Below are 14,355 nucleotides of genomic sequence, written 5' to 3'. Positions count from 1 at the left end.
ATATAATTATGGTAGCTGTCTGGGAAGATAAAAAACGACTGATTCCATTATTGTAGTTTAAAATAATAAAAGGGGTTTCCCACCTATTGCTGTTGTTCATAATGACTGATCTGTATTCTGAGATGTTACCATCTCATCTACCTCGGAGACTACGTGTTAGCAGATATTTTTCAGTTTAAAAAAGCACTTCAATTATATTAATTTCCCTTATCTAACTTAGAACCAAACATTTATATGCTTCCATGATGACACAACACTATAAAAGATGCAGAACAAATACACATCCACACATATAAAATCCACACATAGCCCACAGAGCATAATTATAATAATATAATAATAATAATAATATGCCATTTAGCAGACGCTTTTATCCAAAGCGACTTACAGTCATGCGTGCATACATTTTTGTGTATGGGTGGTCCCGGGGATCGAACCCACTACCCTGGCGTTACAAGCGCCGTGCTCTACCAGCTGAGCTACAGAGGACCATTATAGTATTTCTTCTCAATGCAATCAAATGTAATGATGCTTAATGAAATTGTTTTATCATCCTCTGTTGCCAACCGGCCTGTGTTTTCTGTTCCGTATCACAGGAAGTGATGTCAGTGGAGGATGAGTCAACATTCTGTTACTGCCTGATGGACTCCAGTAGCTGCCACCTGCTGCTGGACCAGCCTGGCTCCTACGCCCTGGTTGGTGAACCACTCACCCAGGTAGCCGTGAAGAGGCTGAAGCTAGCAGTGTTTGGCAGCATGGGGGCCACCCCCATGGACTACAGCCTCCGAGTGTACTGTGTGGATGACACGCCATACGCCTTTCAGGTAAGCAGGAAGTGGCTCTGCATCATAAATCGACTCCTATGCCCTATGCATTTGTGGAGATCTGAGAGGATTTGATTGGTATAAGCAATATGGTGAACTTCCACCAAGCCTATCAGGGTAAGGTAGAGCTATTAGGGGTCAATTTGAGATTAGGTCATTCTCATCCATTTTTGGCATGCAATGCCTATTTGTCAGTAGTGGAATATAAGAAATACTGTTGAATAATAGGTGTATTTCCTGGTGGTTGCATAATGCAAACAAACAAATGTTGTTTTCCTTTGCTTGGTTGGTTCTTTTCATTGATTGCAGTTTGCTCTTGTGCAATCATATGAAGCTCAATATTGATGGCAGTGCTTAGGCAGTAGATGATAGAAGAGAATCAAGTCCCTCACAAACATTGATATTTCCGGGTTAGCCTTCCAATAATTCGGTCATATAATACAATAAAGCTGTATTGATATCTCATCATCTAGCATCAGGGAAATCAACTGCCTCAGTACAGCCAAGAGACATAAAGCAGAACAGAAGCGATCAGAACAGAATAGGCCTCAGGAGTGACTCAGTTCCTGCTTGTGTTCCTGTGATTTAACAGAAGTCACTGACAGCTGGGTTTAAAATGCTTTTTGGATTTGGTTTATGAATCCGTCCCCAGCGCAGCCTGCCGAGCAGATGCCAGCCCCCTCTGTCCTCTAGGTCTCTGTCGGCTACAATCACACTCACTCTGCTTCATGTTGTTCAAGCTCTGGCTATAGACAGACAGTCAATCACCGGTCATATCCTAGACCTAGATCAACAGGATGCTCCTGATAATAATATTGAGGATGTCATTTCAGTGCAACATTTCCCCAAATGTAGCTCTTACTCTGGCTTCAGTTGCCATACAATGTGAGGACAGGGCTAGCACACAACCTAGACTGCATAGGGAATACAGATTACAGAATTACATAATTACAGAAGAATACCATTTGCTCCAGCAATGCTGATATTAAAGCAGGGGAAGGGGAAATGTCGCAGCATTGAAGGGGTGTTGTTTCTCAAAAGGTCAAAGAAAATGGCCATGCTGTACCCTAAAAATTATTGGATGGATTTTAAATATGATTTTAATAGGAAACCTGATCTGCAGGACAGTCATAGTTGAGTTCAGGGCCCAGTTTTTCAAAAGTTATCTGATTGGATTTCAGCAATTGGATAGGATTAAATGTTTATTCAAACGATAACTTATGTGGCTCATGTAATGGAATGTATTTTTTGTAATGTCAGTTGAGTTGAATCAACAAATCACAGCAAATATTGATGGGTACACTTCCTGCTTTTACTTCCTGCTTGTACTGTACTTCCTTTTTTGCTCCAATGGGTCAAAGATTTTCTATTATATTGACAAGATAGTCAAGTGACCGCTCCAACAATGGAAATACATGTCCTCAAAGACGGAAGGCAGGCGGGAGGAGGTGAGATCAGGTGGGACCATTCTAGCAAATGAGAGGGCAGATACGCCTGTGAACAACATGCCATAGAGATAAATAGAGGACTCATCTTTGTATCTGTGCCATTATAGCGTCTGTGACAGCATGGACAGCGCCATTGAGACTATCTCCATTTTAAAGTAGTGAATTTTCTTATTCTTCATTGGCTGTTTGCTCCCAACTCATTAGCTGTTTGCTCACAAGTCCCAACTCAGTTGACTACTTTAAAATTGTGGAAGCCCTCAACGGTAATATACATGCTAAAATCCATGCTAAAATGCGTTATATCCATGATGAGTCCTCTATCTATCTCATGACAACAGGCACAACTCCGATATAAAACAGTTTTTGGGTAAGTTGCCGAAATGCCACGTAGATCAGTGCATTCGTAACAACCTAACCATTACGAAACTTATATTAGATCAAATAAGCCTCACGTAGCAAATTAGCAATTAACCAATTTTCTTGACCAAATTCGACACTCTCATTGACCATACAAAAATTATACTTACTTATTTTCGTGGACAGATTTTGGGAGGAGTAAAACCTCTCGTTTCACCTCTTCCTCTCTGTATGGGTACACTCGCAATGGCAGCCACTCCACCCTTTATGCCATCATTGACTTGAACGGGGATACCCGTTCTATTGATTCTATTTCTATGGCAGCACAATTCTATGGCAGCTATTTCAATTGCCATCATCCTAAATGTCATGACTGTCATTGCCCTAACACAAACACACACAAACAGTCACAAGCAATCAGCATGGCATGGTGTTAGTCATTCATTTCTTTTGTCGCTTCTCTTTGGGATTGAGATGTCTGAGAATAGACCGCTCATACATTAAACGTCATACAGGAGCAGAACAATGATGACAGATTAATACCTCACAGCCTCAAATCAAAAAGCACTTTCATCATTCCAAATACAATTTGGGGGACGGATGTTAGCCGATACATGCTCATCCATTGCATTCAATTGAAACTTCTATATTTTATTGTGACTTCACATTTAATATAGCTAGCTACTAATGATAATTGTTTTTTGTTCTTTAATGTAATTTCTCTTGACTTTAGAAAATGGTCAGGTTTTGTGAGGATTTGTGGTTGGCAGCAGAAATGAACTGTGGTGATAAAGAGAACTGGCCCACTGACTCTCCAGTCCCTCCCTCCCACCCCAGGGAGTGGTGGCCACAGAGACGGGTAGAGGAGGACAGCTCCTGGAGGAACCCAAGATGCTGCCTTTCAGAGGGAACACCTTCAGCCTCCAGGTCTACATCCAGGATGTCCCACAATTTCTATGGAGCATCAAACCCTTTACTACGTGTCAGGTAACTGGTTTCAACTTTAACTACTTAGAGATGTACATGTTATGTCAGTTGTAAGTCTCAGGAAGACTTACCCTAAAGCATTTAGCACTGAATAATTTCAGAAACTATTGCTATGGAACTTCAAACTCTTTACCACCTGTCAGGTATTGTTAAAGCAGTCTTGGCTTACAAATGTAGACTGTTAGGTACTTCCAGATATGGACATGATCTTGTTCTGCATTACCCTAAAGTGTTGAGCACTGAATGTTGAGCACTAAAGAGTTTGAGACACTGCAAATTTGAGCATAAACAAATACCCAATTGTCATACTTGAGTAAAAGTATAGATACCTTAAAAGAAAGTTACTCAAGTAAAAGTGAAAGTCACCCAGTAAAATACTACTTGAGTAAAAGTCTAAAAGTATTTGGTGCTAAATATACTTAAGTATCAAAAGTAAATGTAATTTCTAAAATATACTATAGTATCAAAATTAAAAGTATAAATCATTTCAAATTCCTTATATTAAGCAAAGCAGATGGCACCATTTTCTTGTTTTTAAAATGTACGGATAGCTATGGGTACACTCCAACACTCAGACATCATTTACATACAATGCATTTGTGTTTAGTGAGTCCGCCAGATCAGAGGCAGTAGGGATGACCACGTGTTCTCTTGATAAGTGTATGAATTGGACCATTTTTCTGTGCTTCTAAGCATTCAACATGTAACGAATACTTTTGGGTGTCAGGGAAAATGTATGGAGTAAAAAGTACATTATTTTCTTTAGGAATGTAGTGAAGTAAAAGTAAAAGTTGTCAAAATATAAATAGTAAAGAAAAGTACAGATACCCCAAATAACTACTTAATTAGTACTTTAAAGTATTTTTACTTAAGTACTTTACACCACTGATAGGAAGTTGTATGTGTTATTAATGGCCAGATGGTTGACATTTTGGTTACAACCAGACTGCAATTCTTACAGGAGGTTGTTTACCTTTATTGGTAACTGTGTGTGCACACTGCATTGCCCCCATACATCTGTGAGTGGGGTGAGGAAGTAGCGTGGCGTGTCTCACACAGACTGTCAAACAGACACCTCCTCTTGGCTTATTTATGAGGATCTTTGGAAGGAGACTGCCTGTGAACCTCCACCTTTCACAGAGCATGTGGAGAGTAATGGCTCTTGCCTGCACGATACATCAAGTTATCTTTTATTTTTTATTTTACTGCTAAAGAGTACCTGGCCTCTCCATGTCCATCATTCCTCTGCGCACCATTATCTGACACATCCATCCCACATCGGGGAGGATCAGATGATCAAAGCTAAGGGGTTAAGTCCTTTTTAGGCACACTAGGCTGTTTTTTTACTGTACAGTTAGCTGGGGGTCTTTATCACCATGGCTGCGTCTCAAATGGCACCCTGTTCCCTATATAATGCACTACTTTTGACCAGAGCCCTATGGGTAGTGCACTATGAGTAGGGCACTATATAGGGGATAGGGTGCCATTTGGGACGCATCCCAGCACTGTGACTCGTTTACAGGTGACTTTATTATGCAGAGATGGAAGAAGGGAGTGTGCAAGAGGTCAAGGACGTTTCCCAGCAGAAATTAATTGTACACCCCCCTCTCCCTACAGTCCAAATGCGTATTTCCAGACATAATGCTATCGTTGCATAGCGTTGTGCAACTTCAAAGCCTGCAAACACCCTCTTACCCCACTACTCTCTCTCTCTCTCTCTCTCTCTCTCGCTCTCTCTCTCCCCTCTCTCTCTCCCCTCTCTCTCTCTCTCTCTCTCTCTCTCTCTCTCTCTCTCTAGGAATTCTCCTTCTCCCAAGTGTGGTGCAGCAACCAGCAGCCCCTGCACTGTGCCTTCTCCCTGGAGAAATACAGCCCCACCACCACCCAGCTCTCCTGCAAGATCAGCGTGCGTCAGGTCAAAGGTCATGAGCAGATTCTGCAGGTCTATACGTCCGTGGCGGAGGTGAGCCTGGCACTCCATGTGCGGATGACATTTTACTTCCACAATCCACACAACCTTTATTTAACCTTAGTGAAGTCAGTGTCCTCTGCTGTCGCTGGCTGAATAGCCTGTTCTCAGGAGTCTGCAGTGGTTGTCTCTCCCTATTCCCTATGGTGCACTAGTGTTGACCAAGGGCTCTGGTCAAAAGTAGTGCACTATATAGGGAATAGGGTGCCATTTGGGATGCATCCTGTGCTTCTTTTTAAAACAGAGGGTAGCTAGACTCTATCAATGAGACCTGACTTATTAATGGCCCTGTGTATCCTAACAGCCCTTTTGTTAAATAAAATATAATTGTAATTATATTTGACTCCTGTGATATTGTGTGTTGGCTCTCCCCTTTGTCTGTTTTGCCCTTGTAGAGCGAGAAGGAGTCAGTCCCATTTTTTATGCAGACGGACTGCACCATCACCTCACAGACGGGGCCCAAGGCCTTCAAAATTCCCCTCTCCATCCGCCAGAGGATATGTGCCACCTTCGACACTGCCAACGCCAAGGGCAAGGACTGGCAGCTCTTAGCCCAGAAACTCCATCTAGATAGGTGAGTGTCCAGGGCTGTGATCCCAAATACCTCCCTATTCCCAATGTAGTGCACTACTTTTGACCAGGGCCTTATGGTACTAAATAGGGAATAGGGTGCCATTTGAGATGCCCAACTGTCTATCATGTCTCACTGAATGTTTCAAAGATTGCTTGAACAAACAGCAGAAGGTATTTGAGACTTTTGGGGTTCCAAATGAGCCCAATCAGCTGCCCTCATATTATATCTTATCATGTTAAGCTGATTTTAATTGAGTCTGATGTCACACAAATGACTGCATTCACAGAGCGTGATGCTTTTGGCAGGGAGGGGTAAACCATTGTTTTGTAGTGAAATACTGCCCTCCACTGGATCTAATGGCTTACTGTAATACACACATTCCAAGCTGTTCCCGCAAACGACCCATAAGCCTAGAGTGTGTTTATCATAGGCCTACAGTACATATTCAGTCCTAACTTGACATGGACTTTTCCCCTTCAAATGTTGACTAGTTTACTCACTTTGATATTTCAAGAAATCCGTGATCATGTCTAGTATGTCATTTCTCAGATACACATTTTCTAGCACTGCATGTCAGTCCCTCCCTGCTGAGATTTGGAAGCAGTGCTGTGCTAAAACACAGAGTTGCATCTCATAGGAGACAAGAATCTATAAACAACAATGTTTTTCTATGAACAACAGTGTTGTTCACTTTGCTAAGTGTGCTGTGACCACTTTGCCCACCAAAAGTGTTTCCCCCCCTTTCTCCCTACAGAAACCTGTCGTATTTTGTTAAGCAACAGAGCCCCTCTGCGGTCATACTGAGCCTGTGGGAGGCACGACACCAAGACACTGGTGACCTTGACTCTCTGGCAAGCGCTCTGGAGGAAATTGGCAAGATCCACTCCAAAAGCACTGCAGCAACGAGCCAGGAGGACCCTGAATCAGACTTAGTACATCATTTAGGAACAGGAACCCCAGGCAACCCAGTGTGTGGAATGGGTGAACTCTCCAATCATGAGACTGCTAACTCAGTCACAGAGTATACTGGCTGACTTATAAGAGGAATTCTAATTCTTCTTCTACAAAGATCCCAACAACCCAAGTGTAATGCATATCCACGTATGCACAGATAACTTAGTGGTGGATTTAAATGTCCATAAGATGGAGATTGTTGTTCACAGAGCAAGACAACATGACAGGCAAAAATGACCACTGAAAAAAAATTAAAAATCTGTCATTGCTGTGTGTATACTGTATCCACCCTTTTCTGAGGATGTACTGTAAATCTGTTTTGATTTCTGTGTTCTATTCCCTCCATTCTTTTCCTCTTAGTTAATCCATCTTAAATCAGGCTGCCTTTCATTTGAGTTTGTGTTGCCTTTGTTTTCTTATTCTGTTGTTGAGACCCACCAATGCTCTTCAGCGAGTGGAACTGCCCTCAGTGCCCAAATGGAACCCTATTCCCTATGTAGTACACTACTTCTGACCAGAGCCCTATGGACCCTGGTGAAAAGTAGTGCACTAAATAGGGAATAGGGTGCGCTATTTGGGAAGAAACCAATATCACACCCATTTACCGTAAGACATCTGTATGGTATTTGTTCCTATTTGAATACTAGGTTATCAATTCCAAATAATGTATCAAATGGGAGAAACCACTCTGAAAAAGGTATAAAAGGTACAGAGTTTAATAACATGCGTTTTACTGTAATGGCAAAACCCCTGACAATGATGGAAATGTATTTTTGTCAGGCTACGGTATTTTGTGTGTGTGTTTGTGTGCGCGAGTTGTGGTTTGGCCACCCTGGGGGAGAAGGACAAAGCTGGAGGAGTTGTAAGACATCATTTCCTGGCACTGTGCCATGTGCATCACTGTATCTTATCACCCACTTTCAGCCATTGACACCTGTCAAAGAGCTGCATATCTACCCGCCACACACAAGCCCCCCAACAGAGGCACAGCACTTCACAACTACACAGGACATCAATGTGGATATAATGTGTTATAGTATGGAAGCCTTTCTGATACATTAAGCAGGCATGTTTAGCATCCTGTTGTACTGTATTAGTAAGGAGGGCCCATAGGGCTCTGAACAAAAGTAGTGCACTATGTAGGGAATATGGTGCCATTTGGGACGCATCTTAAATGTCATAGGAAAGCAGGGGATTATGAATTACTGGTCTGAATAATAGGCACTGGATTGAAATTTTTTTGAAAAGACAAACACAAAAGAATGCAACAGTAATTCATAGGATGGATTTTTTCCCCCATGAAATTCATAGGAGGGATGTATACTTCAAAGTCATTCTTATGATGCATATTTATGTTTTATGTGTTCAGTATGATTTCTCATCTACAGGCTTGGATCATGTCTCTTTGTAGTTATTCACAGCTTTCATTGGTATAGTATTATGATCATAATAACAAGGATTTGAAATTATCTGAATACTTTTTGAAAATGTCTCTCAGAGGTGTCTCACTCCAATATTGCTGTTACATTTTACAAAAGACGCTCGACTTGTTGATTGTACACCTGTTGCAGTCTCCTCTGAACTACTGTCCCTAAAACACTGTTGGCACATAGTTTGTTATATGCAATTTCATATACAACAGGATGCATCCCAAATGATACCTCTATTCCCGATAGTGCGTGACTTTTGAATAGTGCACTTTAAAGGTAATAGGGTACCATTTGGGACACAAACATGCAGTGTTGAGCTGAAGAGTGTTTATGCTACATGACCAGATTTATGTACTGTTTCTGTTGCTCTCATCATAAAGGATTACATTAGAGCTGAAGTTACATTGTACGTGAAACATACATTGCTATTCAGATAGTACACATTCGCTATCCTCTACTGATCAATCGAATGTTAATCGTTATACAGTCCAGCTGACTATAGAACAGATTAGTGAGTGAGCTTTACATTTTGAATATGATTGTTTTCTTAATTGTTAGTTGTTGAATTCTCCTTCCATGTACTAATGTGAGCAACAGTGGTACAAAAAATGGAAGCAAGTGTGCTGTTGTAATGCTAAACAGTGGCTGATGTTGCATTAAGAGCATTTGTCTGTGAAATACAATACATCATAACAACCAAACAGAATTGTAACTATTTTATTTAATGTAGCCTATTGCAGCAATGCTGAGTCATATCCAATTTATTAAATGTTGAAGTTAAGTTTGTAAATGTTAAGTGGGGCCACTGGGCTTTGAACCATGAATAAACACACACACACTCTGTATACTTATGGTTTGTGTTAGAGTATTGCTGTGTCACTGGCTGAAGAGTTTACTGTTGGACCCCTGATTTACTGTCCCCTGAGCTGGGTTGTATCCCAAATGGCACCTTATTCTCTAAATAGTGCACTACTTTTGACTAGAGCCCTATGGGCCCTGGTCAAAAGTAGTGCAGTATATAGTGAAAAGGGTGCCAGTGAAAAGGGTGCCAATTAGGACGCAACCCTGGTAACTATATCTCCACCCTGATTTACAACACGGATGGATGTTACCTAGCTCTGGTCCAGGGCATTAGCTGGCTCAGCGTAATCATGCCACACTAACCCTGTGGACCAGAGCTAGAGGTTACCATGCTCCTTTTTACATCACGCATGGCCTTTGGCTTCATGTCATTATTCTTGTGCCTTGTTTAACTACTGTAAATGGTGAATGTTGTAAAGTAAAGATGGGGCTAAAAAAACAACAAAAAAACATACCAAAATACATTTCAAAAAGTATTAGTTCAAAAAGTATTTAAGATTATATAATTGAATAGGCTGCAGAGCTTTTCTAGTGCTAAACACATATGTTTGGTATTGCCAGGGCAGCTTTGTGGTATATTGTATCTATATAATTATGGACATTTTGGATGTGTTCTGTACAGTAGAATTTGCAAATGTATATGTAGCCTTTTGGAAATTAAATGTACAGTTGAAAAGTCTCAAATTTAGTATGAGTAGGTTACTGTGCACCTTTGACACAATGTATACTTCATACACTACATGATATGCACTTTACTAGGTCTACTTCACAGTAATGCTGTTTGAGTACATATCTCTGACATGCATGCTTTTGATTTCTCCTTGCTTATACAATATGGCTCATGTTGTTTTCTTCCACTAGTCTCTTCATGAATCTACAGTAGCTTGGTCCTAGTTATTTGTATTTTATTTTTATTTATTTTTATTCCATGTAGTCATGGCTCTATGTAGTAATGTGCGCCTCCAATAGTCTGTTCTGGACTTGGGGACTGTGAAGAGACCTCTGGTGGCATGTCTTGTGGGGTATGCATGGGTGTCCGAGCTGTGTGCCAGTAGTTCAAACAGACAGCTCGGTGCATTCAACATGTCAATACCTCTCACAAATACAAGTAGTGATGAAGTCAATCTCTCCTCCACTTTGAGCCAGGAGAGATTGACATGCATATTATTAATGTTAGCTCTCTGTGTACATCCAAGGACCAGCCGTGCCGTGCTGTCCTGTTCTGAGCCAATTGCAATTTTCCTAAGTCCCTCTTTATGGCACCTGACCACATGACTGAGCAGTAGTCCAGGTGTGACAAAACTAGGGCCTGTAGGACCTGCCTTGTTGATAGTGCTGTTAAGAATGCAGATTAGCGCTTTATTATACACAGACTTCTCCTCATCCTTGCTACTGTTGTATCAATATGTTTGACCATGACAGTTTACAATTCAGGGTTACTCCAAGCAGTTTAGTCTCCACAACTTGCTCAATTTCCACATTCATTACAAGATTTAGTTGAGGTTTAGGATTTAGTGAATGATTTGTCCCAAATACAATGTTTTTAGTTTAAATATTTAGGACTAATTTATTCCTTGCCACCCATTCTGAAACTAACTGCATCTCTTTGTTAAGTGTTGCTGTCATTTCAGTTGCTGTGTTAGCTGAAGTGTAGAGTGTTGAGTCATCTGCATACATAGACACACTGGCTTTACTTAAAGCCAGTGGCATGTCGTTAGTAAAGATTGAAAAATGTAAGGGCCTGGGGAATTCCTGATTCTACCTGGATTTTGTTGGAGAGGCTTCCATTAAAGAACACCCTCTGTGTTCTGTTATACAAGTAGCTCTTTATTCACACATACGTTTTTCCAGCAACATAATATGGTACAGGGGCACAAAGAGAAATAGAAAGTCTTAAGTCCGGATCCGGGGGAAGAAGGCAGGCGCGCCGACAACAATTGTTCTCCATCTTTCTGGTTCCGACACACAACCATTTACGCTCACCTGGAGTCGAACAATGAGCAGCCATTTTCTGGTTCAAGCTAGTAGAGGGGTGTAGTGGCAGAAATTGATCATAGTCCAGGAAGGTCCCATTATGATCCTCTAGGTTGTTTTGATAGGAAACATTTAAGGATGCCAATAGTCTCATAGAATCCTTATTTCACTTCAAGGCACTTGGTCAAATTTGTAATTTCTTCATGAATAGTAATAATCCTTTCTTTAGCTGCATCAAGTTCAATACATTTTTCACAAATGAAGGTATCCATCCGACCTTTCCTCGTGACAACAACGAACATGTCGCAGATGACATTTAATAGCACGCGAGTCCTCAGCAGATTCAAATGAGTTTTCACTGCTGCAGGCCGACAGTCCAAGGGAACAAACATTTCCCGGCTCCGCCGGGGATTTATATGCCCCCTCCATGGTCACGGATGCCCCCACCAGCCCTGTGTTGTTGTCTATCTCTCGTTGAATGTGAAGAGCGAGAGAGAAGCGTAGGGAGGCGGGTGATGTCTGGGTCGGTTGTCAGTGGCAGTTCACCGGCTGTTCCTCGCTATGCACCGGCCCGGCTACGTGTTAGTGTTTGGTGTAGCCTCTCAGAGCTGTGTCGGGTGTCTGTAGTCGTGGGTTACAGCATGTATTGGCCAACAATTGGAGTCACACTCATATGCTGGAAATAACCACTTTCCTTCAGTAGTTTTATAGAGAGCGTTGTATGAGTTGAGCTCTTTGTAGCCTGGCTCGGTTGTTGGTATCCAGGTACTAAAGCGTCTGGGGTGAAAAAGTTGAATAAAAAAAGTCGAGCGAGGAAAAAACGAAGACATTGGTAAATGTGTTAAATGCAGAGTTTTGATTAAATGGTTATTAAAAGTAAAAACGAAAAGTTTGGCAGGTAGCCAAGTCGCAACAAACAGCACAGCAGCATGACAACGCGGAAGTGCATTTGCAGTGTAGGCGTGTCAACACGCTGTAGTGTAACTCTAAAGAATACTGTGTCTGCTCATACAATTTGACTTTGATTATCTTAATACCAGCTCAGAAAAAAGTGCCCTGACCGCCCACTCCCTGCATACCATGCAATCCTGGCCAAACGGGAAGTTACTGTGCCAACAGGAGACTGCACTGCAGAAGTGCCATACAGTACTAATGAGTCATGTGGAGGGCACATAGGAGTCTGTCCCTGAGGAAGATGAGGTCCTACTCAGTTCTATTGAATGTCCCAAACTGGCAGGAGAGGAGAGGGACAAAGTTCAAGACCATTTCAACATTCCTACACTGAACAAAAATATAAACGCAACATGCACCAATTTCTAAGATTTTACTGAGTTACAGTTCATATAAGGTAATCAGTCAATTTAAATAAATAAATTAGGCCCTAATCTATGGATTTCACATGACTGGGAATACAGATATGCATCCGTTGGTCACAGATACCGTAAAAAAAAAAGTAGGGGCGTGGATCAGAAAACCAGTCAGTGTCTGGCGTAACATCTCATTTGGATAGAGTTGATCAGGCTGTTGATTGTGGCCTGTGGAATTTTCAGCTTCCAGGAATTGTGTACATTATCATGCAAAAACATGAGGTGATGGCGGCGGATGAATAGCACGACATTGTCCTCAGGATCTCATCACGGTATCTGTGTGCATTGAAATTGCCATTGATAAAATACAATTGTGTTCGTTGTCTGTAGCTTATGCCTGCCCATACCATAACCCCACAGCCACCATGGGGCACTCTGATCACAACGCTGACATCAGCAAACCGCTCACCTACACGACGCCATACACGCTGTCTGCCATCTGCCCGGTACAGTTGAAACCTGGATTCATCAGTGAAGCGCACACTTCTCTAGCGTGCCAGTGGCCATCGAAGGTGAACATTTGCCCACTGAAGTCGATTACGACGCCGAACTGCAGTCAGGTTAAGACCCTGGTGAGGACAACGACCACGCAGATGAGCTTCCTGGAGATGGTTTCTGACAGTTTGTGCAGAAATCAATCGGTTGTGCAAACCCACAGTTTCATTAGCTGTCCAGGTTGCTGGTCTCCAACGATGCCAGATGTGGAGGTCCTGGGATGGCGTGGTTGCATGTGGTCTGCGGTTGTGAGGCCGGTTGGACGTACTGCCAAATTCTAAGACGACGTTGAAGGCGGCTTATGGTAGAGAAATTAATATTAAATTCTCTGGTAACAGCTCTGGTGGACATTTCTGCAGTCAGCATGCCAATTACACATGCCCTCAACTTGAGACATCTGTGGCATTGTTGTTTTACAAAACTGCAAATTTTAGAGTGGCCTTTTGTTGTCCCCAGCACAAGGTGCACCTGTGGCCACTTGTGGCCATGTGCTGTTTAATTAACTTCTTGATATGCCACACCTGTCAGGTGGATGGATTATCTTGGCAAAGGAGAAATGCTCACTAACAGGGATGTAAACAAATTTGTGCGAAATTGTCGCGTTCATTGAATGACGGGACAGACCAAGGCGCAGCGTAATATACGTACATGTTTATTCAACTAAATAAACACACGACAAAACAAACCGTGCCGTCCAAGGTAGACCACACAACATACCTTACCCGGAACAAGATCCCACAACCCACTAGTGCCAATAGGCTGCCTAAGTATGATCCCCAATCAGAGACAACGAGCGACAGCTGCCTCTGATTGGGACCCACACCGGTCAACATAGAACTACACATACTAGAATAACACCCATTGAATAAACACCATAACGAATCTACACACCCTGACTCAACATATAAGAGTCCCCTGAGTCAGGGCGTGACAGAAATAAGCTTTTTGTGCGTATGGAACATTTCTGGGATCTTTTATTTCAGCTCATGAAACATGGGACCAACACTTTACATGTTGCGTTTATATTTTTGTTCAGTGTACATGTACATAAAGTGTAATTTCCAGAGTGAATTGTTTGCTTACTTCAAAATTAGACTAGGCCCAGCACAATCCAA

The 14,355-nt window shown here is 42.0% G+C and overlaps 1 protein-coding gene across 3 annotated transcripts in view; it reads left to right on the top strand.

Annotated features, from left to right (window-relative positions):
- The window catches only part of unc5db (unc-5 netrin receptor Db), a 226,528-nt gene extending 217,134 nt beyond the window's left edge, over positions 1-9,394 (top strand). For all 3 annotated transcript variants that reach the window (XM_041901390.2, XM_041901389.2, XM_041901391.2), the window contains 5 exons: positions 597-824; positions 3,467-3,616; positions 5,415-5,579; positions 5,981-6,159; positions 6,914-9,394. In XM_041901390.2, the coding sequence (XP_041757324.1) occupies positions 597-824; positions 3,467-3,616; positions 5,415-5,579; positions 5,981-6,159; positions 6,914-7,193 (1,002 nt within the window). In that variant the 3' untranslated portion in view covers positions 7,194-9,394. The remainder of the gene's footprint in view (positions 1-596; positions 825-3,466; positions 3,617-5,414; positions 5,580-5,980; positions 6,160-6,913) is intronic.
- The last annotated feature ends 4,961 nt before the right edge of the window (positions 9,395-14,355 follow it).

This window comes from Coregonus clupeaformis, chromosome 16 (assembly GCF_020615455.1).
Source record: "Coregonus clupeaformis isolate EN_2021a chromosome 16, ASM2061545v1, whole genome shotgun sequence".
NCBI classification, from domain to species: domain Eukaryota; kingdom Metazoa; phylum Chordata; class Actinopteri; order Salmoniformes; family Salmonidae; genus Coregonus; species Coregonus clupeaformis.
This window is presented reverse-complemented; position numbering and strand designations above follow the sequence as displayed.